Raw genomic sequence first — 21,024 nt, 5'->3', positions numbered from 1 at the left:
AAAATAAACTCAAAATGGTTTAAAGACCTAAATATAAACATGACACCATAAACTCTTAGAATTCTGAGAACAGAAGCAATAAACACTCTGACAAAAAAATCGTAGCATTATCTTCTTAGATCAGTCTCCCAAGGCAAAATAAATTAAAACAAAGATAAACACATGGAACATAACTAAACTTAAAAGGGTTTGCACAGCAAAGAAAGCCATCAACAAAATGAAATGACAACTTATGGGATGAGAGAAAAATATTTGAAATGTAATGACTGTCAAGGATTTAATATCCAAAATACACAACTCTATAACAAAAGGTAAACAACAAAATGAAAAAATGGGGAGAAGATCTAAATATTTTTCCAAAGAGATGCAAATGTCCAAGGGGAACTGGAAAAGAGGCTGAACATAAGTAAATATTAGGGAAATGCAAATCAAAACCACAATGAGATTATGCCTCACATGGGTCAGACTGGCTATCATCAAAAAGTCTACAAATAATAAGTTCTGGAGAGGGTGTGGAGAAAAGGGACCTTGATACACTGTGGGCGGGAATTAAATTGGTGCAGCCACTATGGAGAATGGTATGGAAGTACCTGAAAAAGCTACAAATATAGCTACCATAGGATCCAGAATTTCCACTTCTGGGTACATAACCAGAAAAAAAGAAAACTGTCATTCATAGCAGCACCATTTACAGTAACCAAGACACTCAAACAACACAAGTACCCATCAACAGATGACGAGCTTAAGAAGATGTGATATGATACACACACACACACACACACACACACACACAAACAGTGGACCATGACTCAGCCATAAAAGAATGAAATATTACCATTTGCAGCCACATAGACAGACCTAGAGAATATTATAACCAGTCAAGTAAGTCAGAAAGAGAAAGTAAATATTATATGATATCATTTATATGTTGAATCTTAAAAATAATACAAATGAATCTATATTCAATACAGAAAAAGACTCACAGACAGACAAACTGACCTTATGATTACCAAAGGGGATAAGGAGTGGAGAGGCACAGGAATTAATTAACAGGAATTTGGGGTTAACAGATACAAACTTTTATACATAAAAAGGATAACCAATAAGCAATTACAGTAAGGTACAGACATTATATTGACTAATTTATAATAATAAATGGATAATAATCTGAAATACATATATCTATATCCTAATTGCTTTACTGTACACCTGAAAATAATGCTTTACATCAGCTGTATCTCAATTTTAAAAATTCACACACAAAAAACTCTCTCACTGTTTGTAAGGGCGTATTAGCCTTGAATAGAGATTAGGGCTGAATGAGATAAAATGTAAAACAGGTTTCATATAGTAGTTGTGAACATGTTCAGTTCAGTTCAGTTCAGTTCAATTCAGTCGCTCAGTCGTGTCCGACTCTTTGCGACCCCATGAATCACAGCACGCCAGGCCTCCCTGTCCATCACCAACTCCCGGAGTTCACTCAAACCCACCTCCATCGAGTCAGTGATGCCATCCAGCCATCTCATTCTCTGTTGTCCCCTTCTCCTCCCGCCCCCAATCCCTCCCAGCATCAGAGTCTTTTCCAGTGAGTCAACTCATCGCATGAGGTGGCCAAAGTATTGGAGTTTCCGCTTTAGCATCAGTCCTTCCAATGAACACCCAGGACTGATCTCCTTTAGAGTGGACTGGTTGGATCTCCTTGCAGTCCAAGGGACTCTCAAGAGTCTTCTCGAGCACCACAGTTCAAAAGCATCAATTCTTCGGCGCTCAGCCTTCTTCACAGTCCAACTCTCACATCCATACATGACCACTGGAAAAACCATAGCCTTGACTAGACGGACCTTTGTTGGCAAGAACATGTTCAGTTCAGTTCAGTCGCTCAGTCGTGTCCGACTCTCCGCGACTCCATGAATCACAGCACGCCTACAATTCAGGTCCTCTTTCCAAAGAGTAACAGCTTGTGCTGCCTCCTGGGTTCAGTTCAGCACCTCAGGAATCAAGCAATCATTGTAGCCCCCACACCCATTCCTCCTGGCCCAGCGAATAAGACTTCATCCCCATTATCATCTTCATGTCAAGTGGGGAGCATGACACAACCTAGATTCTACATCAGGTGAGTTTTCCACTATCAGTCTTTAAACCCTGGAAATCCATCATCTAAAATGGAGCTGCTGGTTGGCCTGTGCAGAGGGCAAAGGGTAGACGTTGGACCCTGGAAATTTTACATTCTCCATCAGCCTGAGGCTGACCACCAGTAAAACAGGACTGTGGGTGCCTACTTCTAGACTTGTTAGAAGAAAAGGAGAAAACCTCAAAGAACGGCTCATCTACAATGGGACTTTGAGATGTATTATTCCTGGCCCAACTTGCACCTTGTGCATGCGTGCTAAGTCGCTTCAGCTCTATCTCTTTGCGACCCTATGGACTGCAGCCCACCAGGCTCCTTTGTCCATGGGATTCTCCAGGCAAGAATACTGGGTGGGTTGCCATTTCTTTCTCCAGAGGCTCTTCCTGATCCAGGGATTGAACCCGGTCTCTTATGTCTATCTGCATTGGGAAACAGTTTCTTTACCACTAGCACCAACTCAGAACGTTTCTGCCTATGTCCTCTTAAATAGAAGATTTGACAAAGTATCTGGAAATGTAGCATCAAGTAAACTTTGGTTCCATCTCATCACTTCCTATTTCCTCACACTTTCTGGTGTCCTTTTTCAAATTCTAGTTTGACCAGAAGTAATTTCTCATTGAACCCCCAAGGAAGGATTAGTACAGGAGAGCAGAGAATAGGCACAGGTCAGCCAGACAGAAGTCATCAAACAAATGTCCAGTTCCGGAGTCATCAACTGACCACAGGACCTGGGCTGAGTCCCTTACCTGTCTTGGCCTCTGTCTTAACACAGAAGTACACTCACTATAGAAACAGAGGCTATGGGCACAGCCTTTTCAGTCAGAAGACCAGGATTTGATGCTGTGAACCATTATGTGCTGACTGAGGTAACTGGATAAATTAGTAATTTATCTAATATGTGTGCTTGGTATCTTTTATCATTTTTGTGGCAATTTGTTTTCAGTTTTATGTGTATTATTATTTTCTTACTACTCAGCCAAAATATGAATGGGAGAGGTGGTAATTAGCAAGAAGTTAGGGATGAACCCAACTGAGAGTGGAGTAGGTAGGAAGTGAAGACAGAATGGAGGTGAGGGATGCAGACAAGCATTGGGCTCTCCCTGGGTGACTGGCCCTGTGCCCATCCTCTAATGACCCCGGCAAGATTCTTACCCAATAGCATTCCTGGTTCTCAGCTGCAGACAGTGGTGACGTGGGGGCTACCAGGGAGGTGCCCAACTGAAGCACTCTGCTCTGATCAGCTCCTGCTCCACTGAAGGCCACCATAGCTGCCCTTCCATTGCCATCTCCCTGCTCTTTCCTTCTGGATATCTGAAAAGGTCTCCCTGTGGAACCTTCCAGACTTGATTCTTAAAGGGCTTCCACATGCAAATGATATCCTATTTTCCTCAGTCCTCAAAAGTTGTCCTGCACACTAGGGAAGGGGGACCCTGAGGTAAAGAAGGAAATGTCTTTCTCTCAGAGGTATGTCATCTCCATGTATTTACCCAACATACTGTTTTTATAAGCAATGACCTTATACATTTCCTATACACAGCCCAGTGACACACCCACACACACACACACGGAGATATGCTGGCAATTCATTTTAATTCTAATTCCTCTCCTCATGAAACTGAACACTGAATTCTTTTCTTAGGTAATGAATACATGTGCACATGTACGTGCAGCATCATATTCATCAATAGGGGCTTTTGAGGGAGTACCCCTTGAGCCTGTTTTATCATGGGTGAGCAACGTGACCACTGCTCCAGCCCACAGTCTAAAAGGGAGGCCGCTCCATTGTCCTCCAGAGAGGGCAAGGGACAGAACCTCACCCCAAGATCCCACTTATCTGGAAGGTGATAGAAACTATAAGAGGAGGAGCTCTGTCATCTGTGAAATGGGACTCAACACAGAGCTGTCCTGAGGGGTGAGTGAGAAAGCCTGGGGTTAAGGCAGGCACTGTGTAAAGTCATTTCTCACAGTTCTCCTTAATGATACGGTAGATATAATTAGAAAGGAAGCAAGTGACTCTCTGATATGGCTGGAGTTGGAACTTCTAAAGAGAGAAGAACCTCTAGTCTCTTGGGAGACTAAGAATCTCCTAAGAGCCGCCCAACATCATGCCTCGGAACAAACCTTAATCCAGTCCCCACACTGGGAAGACAGGCTTGCCTTTGACTCACCTGGTGATTTCAGTGAGAGATGGCAACAGGGCAGTAAGCTGTGGTGTTCCTAACTGCTGCTCCTGGACTGCTCCTTATGTTAATACACTGATAGGAATATTCTGGACCTGTCTCGCATTCAACACTGCAGGGGGTATCAGATCATGCAACATCCAGCCGTGTCACACCAGAATTTCCAATATCTGCTGCCTCCATGTGGGACAAAAAACTAAAAAGTACTACCATTTTACTAAAATACAATTCTTTCATTCACTAATAACTCAATATTTATTGGGCTCACAATTTGTAATATTCCATTTGAGATGTCTCTTAACTCGGCACTAGAAATAAGAGGTTATAAAGCAAAATAAGTGTATGGGCAAATTTAAGGGTAAAAAATGAGATGGCTTCACATTAACTTTTAATCTTGCTCAAGTTTCAGGTCCCCATTCAGCCACAAGCCTCTCTCTGTCTTCGTATCACGTGTGGTTTCCTTTTCTCTCTCTCATGATGAGATCTCATTTTCTGTAGATAAATATATATTTATATACAAGCACCAATATGTATATACCTACATAAGCAAACTTTCAGGAAGATACAATGGCGATAAAAAACAGAAGGGTTATCTTAGGGTATTATGTTGTGGAACAATTATTTTTCTCTTCCACATATACTGTGTATTATACACTGAAATGAACCTCATGCAGAGTGTATCATGATAAACACACCTGAACACCCAACTGTCCATTAACACAGGGAGAAGGTTCATTAAACTCATAAAAATGATTCAAGCCTGCTCAAAACAACGAGTAGCTTCTTATGTACTAAAAATGAAATGTTCAGGGTAAAAATAACTGAAATAAACAAGGAAAACAATGTACCTTCAAGTTCCCATTAATTACTCCTCCACTCCTCCCAGTTCCCTCCCAACTCCATGCAAACCCAGCAGTCACTTCTGAGACGACTGGAGGTGATTCCACACTGGATGGAGAAAGCCCGCACCGTTACCTGCTACTCGGGGGAGAGGATGACCATGAAGGCGGCTGACACTGGGATGGAGAATGCAGACGCTGAGCTTCACTGGGACTGGCTTCCCTCACAAACAGCTCGTCATTCACTATACAAAGACTGGAGGAAAAATGCACACGAGGACAATTTATGGATGGACCACCTGCACCCCAATCCTGACTGCTCCCACCAACACTCAGCAAGCAGATCCCTTCCATACCCTCCTGTGTCTGTCCCCAGGCTCCTTGACTGGTTCCTCTGCCCCTCGCACAGAGCTCACCTTCAGAGAGATTGTCTCCCAGCTTCACTCAATGGACAGGCTGATCCCCAACCCAGGGACAACTTCACATTTACCCTGAACAGTAACCCAGTACACTGCAGTACAGGAGTGTACAGTCCGATCCCCATTTTCAGAAGAAGCCAGAGTCACAGACAGACCATGTGACTTGACCAAGGTCACACAGAGAGTGAGCACTGGGTCAAGGAGAGAACCCATGTGCCGATTCCAGAGCCCATGCTCTTCCTAACCTCTAGGCTAGACTGGTCCTTGGATCTCCCTGCCGGCTTTCCGCAATCCTGAGTCAGCCCAAGAAATGTGTCACCACATGCCCAGGGCCCTGAGCCCAGGCTGGATGGGCCATCCCGCCCACAACATGCCTCTCACCTGGAAGAGCTGGTGGGAGCAGTGATGAAGGTCCGGGTGAAGGCACGCACACAGCCCTGAGAACTTCCTTCCACTTCAACAGCAAACAACAAACAATAAGCAAGAGTACCCCCTTAGAGCCCCACGTGTTTACAGGCTCCCACGTCATTCCCGAGTCAGGGTCTGACTTGACACTCATGCTGAGGGGACAGCTGTTCACTTGGGGAGCCTGGGTGTCAGGAACGGGGAGGGCATGTAGGAGATGTCCGCTCCCAGTGACATGTCCCCATGACAACCACTTCACAAGTTCATGGGACGCATTTTTCTCAGTTGCCGAAGAGATGGATATTATGAGGAAACTGTGAGGTTAAGTAGTTAAGTAGCAGCCCAGGTTCTCAGCGTAAGGATCTGGCATGGGAGCCACCAAACTCCACAGCCTGTGTCCCCAATGCCCAGGGTGGACGCAGTTCAGACCTGGGTTGTCTGTGGGAAGACTGAGGGCTGTGGAGGGGAGGGAATCTGGAGGGAAGAGTTCTGGTGGGAGTGAGCCTGACCAGGTGAAAGAGCAGTGCAGCATCTGTGGGGAGCGGGCTACACACACTCACCTTCCTTGAACACCCCACTGACAGAGAAGGAGAACGTGGATTCCTAATAAGGAAGAGACCAGGTACTCAGTCACCCCTCATCCTCTTTCCCACCTGCGCCATCCTGCCCCTCACCACCAAGCGAGGAGCAGGTGCTCACCGTCTGGAAATGCATGTCCACCATGAAGGAGCTGAAGTCATGCTGAGTTTTGGGCAATGCACAGAGGGCATGCACAATGTCACGTTTTGTGTGTTTCAGTATCTGGATATGCAGGTCTGTGGGGGAGGGGAAGAAAGGGAAGGTCAGGGCAGCCACGCCCTGGACCCTATGATCGGCCCCCTCACTGCCCTTCCCGCCCAGCTTTCCCACCACACACTCACTGGGGTTTTTGAGCTTCTCCGCATTCCTGTTGTCCTGGAAGTACGGGCACACGCTGCTTCTAGGAGATACAGAGAAAAACTTGGGTGGTGCATAGGTGTGCAGCCAGCATAGGTGTCAGCAGGATCTGGCCTTCATCTGTTGGGGAACCATACGGCTTTGCGGAAGGGTCTGGGCTGTGACACTCACGGGTCTGGGTCCTTAGGGTTGGATGGAATGATTAGGAAGAAGCAGGCCTCCTCGTGATAAAAATCCAGCAGTCCCTGGCGATCTCCATAGTCATGGATCAAGTAATAACTGAGGGAAGCAGTGAGGAGAGTCTCTCTCTGTGGTCTGAAGCTCAAAGAAGACTTGAAAACTCCCATAAGCAGCAGACCTGAGCTTGGGTGGCCTCCCCTGTCCTGGCCCTCCCCTTGTTCAGATTCCCAGGGGTACTTACTGCTTCAGGAATTGCAGGACTTGACTGTTCACCTGATCAGATCCAAAGAAACTTCCCTGGAATTAAAACAGTCCTCAGGACAAGGGCTGACACACCCTCCTGTACCACCTAGAACCCTGCTGGGTCCTCTGTGCTCACCTTGCACATTGGTAAGCACTTGGGGGCTTCAATAGCACACACAGAATCTGAGAGTGTCTCCTGGCCACCCTATGGGAGGGAAGAGGAAGTCAGCAGTACAGTCCAGGATGTGGTGCTGGATGATCGGGGAAAAGGATGGGCCCAGGATGGGGTGGGGTCAGAGGTCATGGAAGAAAGTGTCCCTGGAAGTGCCAGAGGCAGGACTACATGTTCTGTCATCACCATGGGTCCCCGAAGCCTGTGGAGAACATGGCTGAAGATCCAGAGCCTTTTCAGGTTCCCACAGAGAATGGTACACCCTCCTCCCCCAGGCCATTTAAGGGTCAGGCTAAAAAACGGAACTTGGACAGGGCCTAACGGGTTTCCGAGTAGTTTGAGGGCACTGTCAGTGCTAGTTAGAGGAGTCTGATCAAGGAATGCACTTACCAAGCTTAGCAACCTGGGGAACAACTCCAGGAGGGTGCTGCCAAAATAAAGACAAAAGAAAAATGTCAGTGAAACTATGGACGTGACCCTCATCATAGGAGCAAGTCACTTACAGTAATCACAGCACCCTCACACCCCAGTATCCTAGCGTTCAAGGGCCCTGGTCACCACTCCATGGACTGACCAAGAGGGAGACTGTCCCCTCCACCCCTTGCTTGAACCCCCTCCTCCATCTCCTTTCCCTTGGGTAGCTCCCAGCCAGACTGTTCTGACTCCCTTCTTCAGTGCCACAGGGACCAGCACTTCAAATCCAGTCTGCAGGCTTTACTCCCCTCCATCCCTTCCTTCCTTCCTCCAAGGCCCAGTGAAGGCTGGAGAGAAAAGAAGATATGGAAGGATGGGAGCCCGGGGCTTTGCTACCTCACTTGGAGTCCAGCATGCTGTCAAGTCAGGACACACCTCAGGGATGACCAGGTGCTATGGCAGGGAGGTGATTGAGGTGGGGCTCAGGAGATAGGGAGGGGAATAAAGACAGAAAGGGAGCGGAGGGAGGAGGGGAGAGATGAGAGAGCCAAGGCAGAGGAAGACCTCATGTTGGTTGACTTATCACGGAGGATGGTGCACACAGTATTTCTGTCTGTACACATCCCTTCTGGTTCCAGTTGCTGACCACTGTCCATCTCCCCTGCAGCCTTCACCTGGAATTACAGGGAACACCCACATGGACCAGATGGCTCTGCACCCACACCCTTCCTTTCCCTACAAATCCACTTTCCTTTGTCTGTCGCCACCCATAAGGCCTCCCACATTCCTTTCAAAGGAGGATCTGGGTGCCCCACCTCACCTCAGTGTTGGACAGATTCAACTTCTCGGTGGTGGGAGCATTCTCCATAATGGTGGACAGGCTATGCACCAAGTAGGGTTTCTTGTTGCTCAAGTACAAAGATGAAAGCTATGATGAGGAAAAAGAGTGAAGACCCCAAAGGCAATACCTGAGACATAGCTGCCTCTTCTACCCGATGTCTCCCTCCCTCACCATCAGTCCCAACATTGGGCCTAGGTCCTCACCATGGGCCTGATCCCTGGATGGATGTGCAGGGAAGCAGCCATGCTATTTCTACGGTTCCACGTCGTTCCAATATCACACGCTATCAAGTCTCCAGGAAACCAGAAGGAGGGAAACACAGGCTGAGACGTTGCCAGCTGGAACACCTCCAGCACCAAGCCCTCCCCATGATATTATCTCCGAGTGCTCTACCCAGACAGACCCTCTACCTTCACCTGCCCTGCAGTTACTACTGTAGCCATACTAGGGCCAAAGTGGGGTCTCTGGATGTCAAGAGCTTGCTGGAAGGCATCGTATGGTTTGTTCACGGTGAGCTGCAGAGTTAGGGATGGGGTTCAGTGAGCTTGAGTCTGAGAGTGAACGGGGTAAAAGGTGGGTCTGGCTGTGAGGGCACAGCTTGTGTTGAGTCTGCATTACCTTTGTCTGCTCCAGCTTTTCAGATGTCAGTGCCTTCTGCACAGACTGGGGTGACTCACAGGGCTCAACCAAGATAAGTATCTGTAGAGAACACAAGAGGGGCTGGGTAAGCTCCAGGAAATCTGTGCATGGGATCAAGCGAGACCATGCTGCTCTCCTGCCCTCTTGCCCTTAGTCAGCCCTTGACACACACCTTTTCATTAACCTCATTGAAAATCTTGCCGTTGACATTCTTCAATGCGCAGGCAATGTTGGCATCCTCCACAAAGAACTGGGCCTGCATTTTCTCATAGTGAAACTGTAGGGAGAGTGACAGGAGAAACAGAATATGAGACCAGTGCCATTTCTCTGGGCCTGCAATCTACCCCATTTCTTCTCATCACCTCCATGTCCTGTCTTACTTCGAATGCAGTGAAGGGGACACTGCACTTCTTCTGAATCAAATTCAGCAGCCACTTCTGATCATATTTTATACCAAAGGGAATCTAGGAATCAGAGAATAAATGGGAAAGAGAACGGATACAATGGAATCCAAGATTAAGGTAAGACACAACTGGGTCTTGCTTTAGGGTCATTTTCCAGGTTTTAAAAAATGTCTTAAGATAAGACAATATCTGTTATCACTAACTTTGGTATGAGACAAGGATTTTCTATATACACTTTCTTTGCATTCAAATACTCTTCCTGAAAAAAAAAAAACTGACTTAATATGTTTCACATGTACTTCCTTTTATAAAGTTCCAGGAGATCCACACGAGGTATACCTGGCCTGTCACTCTGACAAGGACCCCAGAGACTCAACCTCCTCCCACACCCAGCTCAAGCCAAACTGCGTGATCTGGTATGAAGCGCTCCATCTCCCTGGCAGTAGGTTTCCGCCTTTGCTTTTAGTCAACCTCTCCCATGCTCCTCCTTGCAGCCAGTCTGTTTCCTTCATACTGCTTCTCTGAACCTGCCCTTAGATGATCTAAGAAGATACCTCCTAGTAATAGGAAGACAGATTACCAACACCACTGTCCCAGAAAAGTTCCCAGCATCTCCACACAAATCCAGCACGACTCTGTCATCTTCTACATATTAGGTTCATTTAGCCAGGATACTCACAATAATCTTGAACCAGCTCCCCAAGGTCTCATCCTGTCCGTTTGTTTTCATTCTTCTCTCCGGAGGCTTTTGTTTTGTCTCCATGTTAACATGCATTTGGTCTTTTCTCTGAAAACCACTTCTCCAGTGATGGGATGGAATGGCATAGGGAGCACTGTGGGGAAGTGGAGAGAAAAAAGTGGTCCATATAGGCTTGGAAAGTCTTCTCTACATTTTCCCAAATGATACCAGAGTTATAATAAAGATTGCTCAAACATTAGCCTGATTCAATCATTTTTCACTCTGGCCAGTTGGAGAGAAGAATGACATATTTAGCTGCAAGGTTTTGTTGTTCAATGGTTGGTACATGTCAGCCATGGTGACTGGTCACTTACTATCTTTCTTGGATGGCCATATGAGCATCACTTTCTTTTGAATCTCTGTCTTGCTGCTGCTGGAAAGTGACCTGTTCAGACCAATAGGTGTACTGCCTTCGGTAAACACCCCAGGTTCGTGCTCTTCTTCGTAAAGTGTTCACTTTATCAGTGTGCTCTAAAATTGACAACAACATATCAGTGGTCCCAGGATCAGAAGCAGTCCTGATATCACGACTAATGAAGAAACATCATTCTTCATAATCTAAACATAAACGTATCATAGAGCTAAAAAATGGCTGAGAGGCTTCACCATGACTCCACTTTTCGGGAAATGAGAGGTAGGGAGCAGTCACAGACAAGAACACAGGCACCAAGAAAAGGGTCTAGATTTAGAGTGTAGTCTGGAATGCAAAAGTAGGAAGTCAAGAAACACCTGGAGTAACAGGCAAATTTGGCCTTGGAGCACGGAATGAAGCAGGGCAAAGGCTAATACAGTTTTGTCAGGAGAACGCACTGGTCATAGCAAACACCCTCTTCCAACAACACAAGAGAAGACTCTACACATGGACCTCACCAGATGGTCAACACCGAAATCAGATTGATTAGATTCTTTGCAGCCAAAGATGGAGAAGCTCTATACAGTCAGCAAAAACAAGACCAGGAGCTGACTGTGGCTCAGATCATGAACTCCTTATTGCCAAATTCAGGCTGAAATTGAAGAAAGTAGGGAAAATCACTAGACCATTCAGATATGACCTCAATCAAATCCCTTATGATTATACAGTGGAAGTGAAAAATAGATTCAAGGGACTAGATCTGATAGATAGAGTGCCTGATGAACTATGGACGGAGGTTCGTGACGTTGTACAGGAGACAGGGACCAAGACCATCCCCATGGAAAAGAAATGCAAAAAAGCAAAATGGCTGTCTGAGGAGGCCTTACAAATAGCTGTGAAAAGAAGAGAAGCGAAAAGCAAAGGAGAAAAGGAAAGATATAAGCATCTGAGTGCAGAGTTCCAAGAATAGCAAGGAGAGATAAGAAAGCCTTCCTCAGCGATCAATGCAAAGAAATAGAGGAAAACAACAGAATAGGAAAAAAAAGAGATCTCTTCAAGAAAATTAGAGATTCCAAGGGAACATTTCATGCAAAGATGGGCTCGATAAAGGACAGAAATGGAATGGACCTAACAGAAGCAGAAGATATTAAGAGGAGGTGGCAAGAATACACAGAAGAACTGTACAAAAAAGATCTTCACGACCAAGATAGTCACGATAACGTGATCACTGACCTAGAACCAGACATCTTGGAATGTGAAGTCAAGCGGGCCTTAGAAAGCATCACTATGAACAAAGCTAGTGGAGGTGATGGAATTCCAGTAGAGCTATTTCAAATCCTGAAAGATGACGCTGTGAAAGTGCTGCACTCAATATGCCAGCAAATTTTGGAAAACTCAGCAGTGGCCACAGGACTGGAAAAGGTCAGTCTTCATTCCAATCCCAAAGAAAGGCAATGCCAAGGAATGCTCAAACTACCGCATAATTGCACAATTGAGCGAGTAACGTCATGCTCAAAATTCTCCAAGCCAGGCTTCAGCAATATGTGAACCGTGAACTCCCAGATGCTCAAGCAGGTTTTAGAAAAGGCAGAGGCACCAGAGATCAAATTGCCAACATCCGCTGGATCATGGAGAAAGCAAGAGAGTTCCAGAAAAACATCTATTTCTGCTTCATTGACTATGCCAAAGCCTTTGACTGTGTGGATCACAATAAACTGTGGAACATTCTGAAAGAGATGGGAATACCAGACCACCTGACCTGCCTCTTGAGAAACCTGTATGCAGGTCAGGAAGCAACAGTTAGAACTGGACATGGAACAACAGACTGGTTCCAAATAGGAAAAGGAGTACGTCAAGGCTGTATATTGTCACCTTGCTTATTTAACTTCTATGCAGAGTACATCATGAGGAACGCTGGGCTGGAAGAAGCACAAGCCGGAATCAAGATTGCCGGGAGAAATATCAATAACCTCAGATATGCAGATGACACCACCCTTATGGCAGAAAGTGAAGAGGAACTCAAAAGCCTCTTGATGAAAGTGAAAGAGGAGAGTGAAAAGGTTGGCTTGAAGCTCAACATTCAGAAAACGAAGATCATGGCATCTGGTCCCATCACTTCATGGCAAATAGATGGAAAAACAGTGGAAACAGTGTCAAACTTTATTTTTTTGGGCTCGAAAATCACTGCAGATGCTGATTGCAGCCATGAAATTAAAAGACGCTTGCTCCTTGGAAGGAAAGTTATGACCAACCTTGATAGTATATTAAAAAGCAGAGACACTACTTTGCCAACAAAGGTCCGTCTAGTCAAGGCTATGGTTTTTCCTGTGGTCATGTATGGATGTGAGAGTTGGACTCTGAAGAAAGCTGATCGCCGAAGAATTGATGCTTTTGAACTGTGGTGCTCGAGAAGACTCTTGAGAGTCCCTTGGACTGCAGGGAGATCCAACCAGTCCATTCTAAAGGAGATCAGTCCTGGGTGTTCATTGGAAGGACTGATGCTAAAGCTGAAACTCCAATATTTTGGCCACCTCATGCGACGAGTTGACTCACTGGAAAAGACTCTGATGCTGGGAAAGGTTGGGGGCGGGAGGAGAAGAGGACGACCGAGAATGAGATGGCTGGATGGCATCACCGACTCTGTGGACATGAGTTTGAGTGAACTCCGGGAGTTGGTGATGGACAGGGAGGCCTGGCGTGCTGTGATTCATGGGGTCGGGGAGAGTCGGACACGACTGAGCGACTGAACTGAACTGAACTGAACTGAACTGTGATGTTAGACTCTGTTCTACTTGGTTCAGGTTGTGACCTAGAACAAGTGGCTTTTTATCCCCGAGTCTCACTTCTCTGCTCTATGAGTACAGTAAACCCTACCCTGAAATCTACCCTGGTGTGATGGTTCAAGGGTCAAAGGTGATCTGCCTCCCTGAAGGAAGAATTAGAGAAATGAAAGGCAAGTCTTACGAAAAGATCCAAGATAGAACCTGGAGAGATATGGAGAATACCCTCCCCGCAAAAAAGAGAGAATTAAAGGTGGTACAATGAGTATACCTAACACATGGTTCATGCGAGCCCCATAGAGAAGAAAAGTGAACAGTGGAGAAGTGGTATTTGAAGAGAACTTGGTTGAGAAGTTTCCAAAAGTATCAAGATATCAACTTAGAATAACAATATTAATAGGAGGACTTCTTCTGTGGTTCAGTGATTAAGAATCCACCTGCCAGTGCAGGGGACACACATTCAATCCCTGGTCTGGGAAGATTCCACATGCCTCAGGACAACTTAGCCCCTGTGCCACAGAAACTGAACCTGTGTTTTAGAGCCTATGAGCCAAAACTACTGAAGCGCATGTGCCCTAGAACCTGTGCTCGGCAACAAGAGTGCAACAAGAGAAGCCACCGTAATGAGAATCCTGTGCATTGCAACTAGATAGTAGTCCTTGCTCACTGCAACCAGAGAAATCCCTCACCCAGCAACAAGTCCCAGCACAGCCAAAAACAAATAAATAAACCTATTTTTAAAAGAAAGACCAATATTAATAGGACAGAAAATATGCTTTAAGGAAAAACATCCTTAAAAGAAAAGACATTCATTTCAACAACACATAACAAAAACTCAGAAAGTTTGTGACCTAAAGATCCAAACTAAAAGAAATATTATAGGCTCTTCCTTGGGCAGAAGAAATATCCCAGGTCGAGCCGCACAGGTACAGGAAAGAAAGCCAAATGACATTTGTGAATATGGAGGCAAATTTAAATGAGTATTGACTATAAAACACAAAGATAATAATTTCCTTCGGGGATTTAAATATATAGAGAGTGAAAATGCATGACAATAAATGTGGAAGGAGTTTATGGAATCAAAGTGTCTCAAAGTCCCATAACTGAGCAGTTTCAGGGAACTAATTAACTAATATTAGATTGTGAAAAGGCAAAAATGTACATTGTAATCTGAAGGGTGAACACTACAAGAATAGCAAAAGAATGTTTAACTAGATAACCATGCAAAGTAATGATTTGATAGTTAAAAAATATTGACTATATCAAAGGAAAGGAAAAGAAAAGGAACTTAGAAGAGGCAAAAATAAATATACAGTAACATGATATACGTAGACCAAATTATATCTATTTTTATTTTAAAAGATTCAGGTGAAATACTCCAAACAGAAAGATAGACGGAGTGGACAAGAGACCTTTCATCAAATACTCCTGAAAAGAGACATATGCAAAATTTAATCATCAGGAAAATGAGAAAATAAAAAAAAAATTGCAAAATGTACACCTTTTCACATTAACCTCAGAAAACTGGTATAACCATATCGGTAAAAGAAAAGTTACACCTTAAAAGGGAAATTCCTTTAAGATAACAGGTTCAGTGCAATAAGAAGATAGTAATACAAATTCTAAATTTGTATGCCTCTTAAAGCCAGCATACAAAGCAAAAACTGACAGAAATAATGGACAAATCCACAGCCACAGTGGGAAATTTTAACACATCTCACTGAGTGACACATAAAATGGCAGACAAAATCTCAGCTAGAGGGAGAGGATTTTAAAATATCAGTTCAGTTCAGTCGCTCAGTCGTGTCCGACTCTCCGCGACCCCATGAATCACAGCACGCCAGGCCTCCCTGTCCATCACCAACTCCCGGAGTACACTCAAACTCATGTCCACAGAGTCGGTGATGCCATCCAGCCATCTCATTCTCCGTCGTCCCCTTCTCCTCCCGCCCCCAACCTTTCCCAGCATCAGAGTCTTTTCCAGTGAGTCAACTCGTCGCATGAGGTGGCCAAAGTATTGCAGTTTCAGCTTTAGCATCAGTCCCTCCAATGAACATCCAGGATTGATCTCCTTTAGAATGGACTGGTTGGATCTCCTTGCAGTATAAGGGACTCTCAAGAGTCTTCTCCAACACCACAGTTCAAAAGCATCGATTCTTCGGCGATCAGCCTTCTTCACAGTCCAACTCTCACAACCATACATGACCACGGGAAAAACCATTGCCTTGACTAGACGGACCTTGACGTAAACAAATCTATTGAATTGACGTAGAACAATGCACATGATTACCCATCAAACATTACAGAATATATCACATGCCCAGCAATAAAGCCTCAAGAAACTTCTACGGACTAATACAATTTACCCTAACTGTTAATGTAATATCCAGTAGTAATAGTGGGTTTTCTGCCCCTCCCCCACCTCTAGTGTAAATCCAAAGAATATTGGTTTATATAAGCCTACCCTCCACCTAGGTGACCCTCCCCACTCCCCAAACCCTAGACCTGAGAAGATAACATGACTCATGCCTTTCCCTTAATCACGGAAATATTCAAGTCAGCAACGGCCATTTTCATCGGAGGGGAGGTTTACCACGTGGAATCGAGATGGGTGTGTCAGAGCCCACTTGGCCCATTGCCTCAAGAGACTGAAAATGGTCAGTCTGGGCTCTCTCCCCGCTTTCCCTGAAGGACAGTCAACTGTTTGGGGGTCCTGTGGTTTGGGGTGGGGGAGGGAACCCAGAACCCTTCCTGCTTTCGGGGATCTGAAGAGGTCTCATGCGGACCACTCACCCATAGGGATCTGTCAAAACACGTCCTCACAGGCTGCCCTGGAAGAGAATCTGTGGGTCTGGAGCGGGAAGTTTGTAGAATATCAAGGAAGACTGCTGAGGTAACCACTTCGTCACAGTCACGCAAACAAGATGGCGTCCTAACAGGAAGTCCTTTCCCCAAGGTCATAGAGGAGGAGAGTCTTGGGGGCCAGAGAAGACTTAACTTCCTGTAACTACTGCCCTCTGAGTTGGCTACCAGCCTAACATGCAGGGAACTCTTTGCAACAGTACCACCCCTGCAGAGGAGGCCAGTTAGAATCAGGAGGCTTGGGGATCTTGATACTTGTAGCTACAAACACAGAGAACTCTCTGTGCCAGACTCTGCATCAACTACATTACACTGTGTCCCTTCATTCTGCAGACCCAGAGAACTGGGTGGGCCAGCAGTAAGAAACGCTCTGTCCTTGCTACATTGCATCTGTTCTTTCATGTATTCCTCACAAGGGGACTTTGATACCAGAATCATCAACTTTCCAAGGTTGCTGAGGCTTATTGAGGTGCTGCACTTGTTTAGGGTCATTCAGATGCTACTGGGAGAAACAGGCCGGAACTGAGCTCCATGGAATGGAAGATGACTTCTTGAAGCATAGCTTTACTAAATACTTGGTGCAATATAGGGTTTTTTCTGAAGTTTATGCAAAGTACCTGACTATTCTAAAAGCAATCAGGTGGCTAGAATTAACCCTAATCCGTTCCAGAGAGATCATACCAAAACAACAACAACAAAACCTTGAAAATAAAAAGGAAATACCAAGTGGAACTTGGTGGGTCACTGCAATGACAGTAAGGAAAAAAAAAAAAATTAGTCTTTCCTTTAAAAAAAAAATGTAGTCAAAGTAGGCAGATATACCCTAGTGCAGGGGTCCCCAACTCCGTTTGGGAACTGGGTTGCACGGCAGAGGGTGAGCCTAGGGGGAGTGAGCAAGGGAAGCTTCATCTGCTGCTCCCGACAGCTCGCCATTGCTCACTTTACTCTCTGAAACACTGCCTCCGTTAGAGCCAGAACTGTAGATCTGAAAGTCTCAAATCAGAGGGTTTCTAAAGAAGGAAGGAAGGAAAAGCCTGGGTTCTAGTTCATGAGGTAGAATTTTCTGGAATTTTTAATATCTTCCTTTCCAGTTCTCTGTGCCCCGAAAGAAGTACAATGCCTGAGAGAGATGAAGAAAATCTACACTGAGTGTGTGAACATCTGAGGTGAGGGAAATGTAAGACACAAATGCAAACGAATACACCGATACACTGTCAAGTCAAAAGTTGAAAAAGTTGACTTTTTATTAAACAACCACATGTGAACATTTTTATAACATGTAAATATATTGGACCTTTTTGTCAATGAGTTGTTGTTTTCAAGTGTTCCTCTGAACAAATTAGCCTAATCACAAATTCTCAAACACTGAAAATGTATACTTAGAAAATAAAATTATTCTCAACCTTCCACCTACATGATCACCTTATCATGACCCACACGTACCCAAGGTATCCAATGTAAAACAATTAGTGCACATTTTCCAGATGTGTTTCTCTTTTGGTAACGCATATACCTATCTTAAAGGATTTGTGTAGGTGTGTAGTTTTAGATATAATATTGTTTATAATTTTCAATTACAGGGACTTCTCTGATGGTCCAGTGGTTAAGATTTTGCACTCCCAATCCAGGGGCACTGGTTTGATCCCTAGTTGGGGAACTCAGGTCACATACGCCACAAGGTGCAACAATAAATAAATAAAATAAAAATTTAAGTTACATAGGTAAATGTATGCAAATTAATTTTTAATTTAATATGACATCTTCAGATTTTCATTTCTTCAGTTAATGGTTTGGCATATTTCCAGATGTTTACGGAAAAAGCATTTTGTTTTTTAGATGAGTTGAATTATTTGTGGTTATTTTTTTGTCTTTATTGATTATCAGAAATCCTGTTTGCTCTTGCACATGAACACAAAATCTGTAACACTGTTTGAAATGTTGTCTCCAAACTTTTCAATCTTTTACAACTTTTTCTTTTGACAGTAAATAAATTCCTTTAATTTTTGTGGATTTTTTGAAATATAAAAATAAAGGGCTTCCCAGATGGCACAAGTGGTAAAGAACCTGCCTGTTAAAGCAGGAGACACAAGAGACATGGGTTCGACCCCTGGGTCATGAAGATCCCTTGCAGGAGGGCATGGCAACCCACTCCACTATTCTTGCATGGAGAATCCCATGGACAGAGAAGATTGGCAGGCTATAGTCCATAGGGTCGCAAAGAATCAGACGCAACTGAAGCAATTTAGCATGCATGACTGAAAAAATGAGTAATGCATAGGGTTGCATCAAGTACTAGTCCACCGGGAATTCTAGATTCAAAGACTTGAGGGCCTCATGACAAAATGGAAAAGAGCTTTAGACCAAAATCTACATTGATTAATAATGGGGAAAATATTTGAATCTGTGTTTGCTTATACAAGATACTATGTAAAGTGCATCTGGCCTAATATAACTCCATAAATGATCATTTCCTTCCCTCCATGGAGTCTAATTTTCTTTGCTTCAACCTGAGCCTCACACGAATCCTTCAGGACACTTCAATCCCTGGGGCCCTATATCCAGGGAATGGATTTCACCTATGTCATCTTCAAGACCAAGACATGGGGGAGAAGGTTGTTTGAGGACCCTATCAACACGGCATTGACACCAGGACAACCAAAACTAGATATGAGACGCAAGAAAAGCTTAGAACTCTGTTACAAATTAAATAGAGCAATTGAAGTGAAGTTATAAAAAGCCCATGTCTCTCCCAAGCAAAAATGTCACATATAAACTAAATCAAATTACTGGCAAAATATTTGCAACATGTTTTAGAGCACATGTTTTATATTATATAATATAAATAAATCTGATCAGTAAAGAGGGTTATTTAAAGTCTCTTAAAAACTTGAATGCGAACTATGATTCACAAACATATAAAGATCAAACAAATACAAAAACAATTATATTCAGAAGTATATATGAATGTACATATATTTACATATGTATATACATCAACATACATATATACATCAGCATACATATATATAGAGAGAACATAGTATATATACATACTGTGAGCAAAATTTGGAAGAACAGATATGCTTATGTAAATTTACTTATTTAATATTGTACACAGAGAAATAAATCTGGGGAACAAAGTATATTACCAAGAATATATTTATTATTATGGAAAAAGATTAATAAAACATAAAAATATACTTTCTCTGTTGTATACACACCCCTGCATTTCATTAGTTTTGAAAAGAAAGATATTAATTTGAAGTCAGAAAATTAAATAATGTGTACACCCGGGGCAGATTCATGTCAGTGTATGGCAAAACCAATATAATAATGTAAAGAAATTAGCCTCCAATTAAGATAAATAAATTTTTAAAAATAAAAAATAAATATATCATACCATTTCAAAAATAAATAAATAAAAGCCACTTCCCTACAAAAAAAAAAAAAAGACTTTAACTTAGTCAGTGAAGCCTAAATAGATTTTTTTTTCAATTCCCTTGCTTTCTCTATGATCCCATGACTGTTGGCAATTTGATCTCTGGTTCCTCTGTCTTTACTAAATCCAGCTTGTATATCTGGACATTTTCTGTTCATGTACTGCTGAAGCCTAACTTGAAGGACTTTGAGCACAATATCTTGCTAGTGTGTGAATGAGTGCAATTGTATAGTGTAGTGCGATTGTATACCTGCTTAAGGTGATGTGTGTAACTTCATTCCAGTCCTGCCATTTATCTGGTGATACACTCTTGGTGCTATGAGCCTGAGCTTTATTGTCTATCAAATGGGATTCAGGATACTTTTGTCACACAGCTATCCCAAGCATAAATTGAGAAAACATTCCCAAAGTATATGACATATAATGGGACTTTAAGAGCTCCTTAAAAGCCAAGGCTCAATAGTAGGGTCTGGCTGAGACGGCTAAGGCAGCATTGCAGACAGATGTTTTTTGTTGTTGATGTTATTTCCCATAATGAGAAGATCAATATCTTTATGCAGGAAGCAAATATTTCTCTGATATGCCTTGACTTCAACGTTTTAAAGATGGAAGGATCTCTAGTCTTGGGAGACTCAAAGCTCCTAAAATATGCTCCACATCATACCTGTGTGCTGTTACTAATCCATTTTCCCACACTGGGAAGAGCGACCTCACTTTGACTCACTTGGTGAGCTCAGTAAGAGATGCCTCCAGGGTAACGAGTTGTGGTGTTTGCCTAATTGCTGCTCCTGGATTGCTCTGTATGTTAATATGTCTATAGGAAAATTTGGGACAATAGTCCCAAATGGGAAAATAGTCATAAGTCTATGGGTCCTCAGATTAAGTCACAGCAGCCTTTCAGCCACGTGCTGCCTCCCTGAGAGGAACAAGTCCAGGAATTACTAGCCTTTTCCAATACTTAATTGTCCATTCTTACTAATAAATTAAAATATCTATTAGAACCCATCCTGTGCAGTGAAAGTGTTTCATTAGTTCTTTTGTGAAAGAAAAAG

The 21,024-nt window shown here is 43.7% G+C and overlaps 1 protein-coding gene across 1 annotated transcript in view; it reads right to left on the bottom strand.

Annotated features, from left to right (window-relative positions):
- Window positions 1-3,710: 3,710 nt before the first annotated feature.
- LOC148773402 (nuclear RNA export factor 3-like) overlaps window positions 3,711-21,024 on the bottom strand; it is a 48,399-nt gene continuing 31,085 nt past the window's right edge. The window contains exons 6-24 of the mRNA XM_088833762.1: window positions 10,854-11,010; window positions 10,480-10,633; window positions 9,777-9,860; window positions 9,569-9,673; window positions 9,376-9,456; window positions 9,203-9,272; window positions 8,961-9,049; window positions 8,737-8,844; window positions 8,481-8,590; window positions 7,893-7,929; window positions 7,467-7,535; window positions 7,329-7,384; window positions 7,079-7,186; window positions 6,892-6,950; window positions 6,671-6,786; window positions 6,532-6,574; window positions 5,948-6,020; window positions 5,284-5,403; window positions 3,711-4,800 (exon numbers count right to left, since the gene is read on the bottom strand). Coding sequence (XP_088689888.1) covers window positions 4,794-4,800; window positions 5,284-5,403; window positions 5,948-6,020; window positions 6,532-6,574; window positions 6,671-6,786; window positions 6,892-6,950; window positions 7,079-7,186; window positions 7,329-7,384; window positions 7,467-7,535; window positions 7,893-7,929; window positions 8,481-8,590; window positions 8,737-8,844; window positions 8,961-9,049; window positions 9,203-9,272; window positions 9,376-9,456; window positions 9,569-9,673; window positions 9,777-9,860; window positions 10,480-10,633; window positions 10,854-10,873 — 1,509 coding nt within the window. The 5' untranslated portion in view covers window positions 10,874-11,010 and the 3' untranslated portion in view covers window positions 3,711-4,793. The remainder of the gene's footprint in view (window positions 4,801-5,283; window positions 5,404-5,947; window positions 6,021-6,531; window positions 6,575-6,670; window positions 6,787-6,891; window positions 6,951-7,078; window positions 7,187-7,328; window positions 7,385-7,466; window positions 7,536-7,892; window positions 7,930-8,480; window positions 8,591-8,736; window positions 8,845-8,960; window positions 9,050-9,202; window positions 9,273-9,375; window positions 9,457-9,568; window positions 9,674-9,776; window positions 9,861-10,479; window positions 10,634-10,853; window positions 11,011-21,024) is intronic.

Source organism: Moschus berezovskii, chromosome X (assembly GCF_049115385.1).
Source record: "Moschus berezovskii isolate FMDL1 chromosome X, NW_MosBer_1.0, whole genome shotgun sequence".
Classification (NCBI taxonomy): domain Eukaryota; kingdom Metazoa; phylum Chordata; class Mammalia; order Artiodactyla; family Moschidae; genus Moschus; species Moschus berezovskii.
The sequence above is the reverse complement of the archived record's forward strand: the minus strand, read 5'-3'. Positions and strand labels throughout refer to the sequence as shown.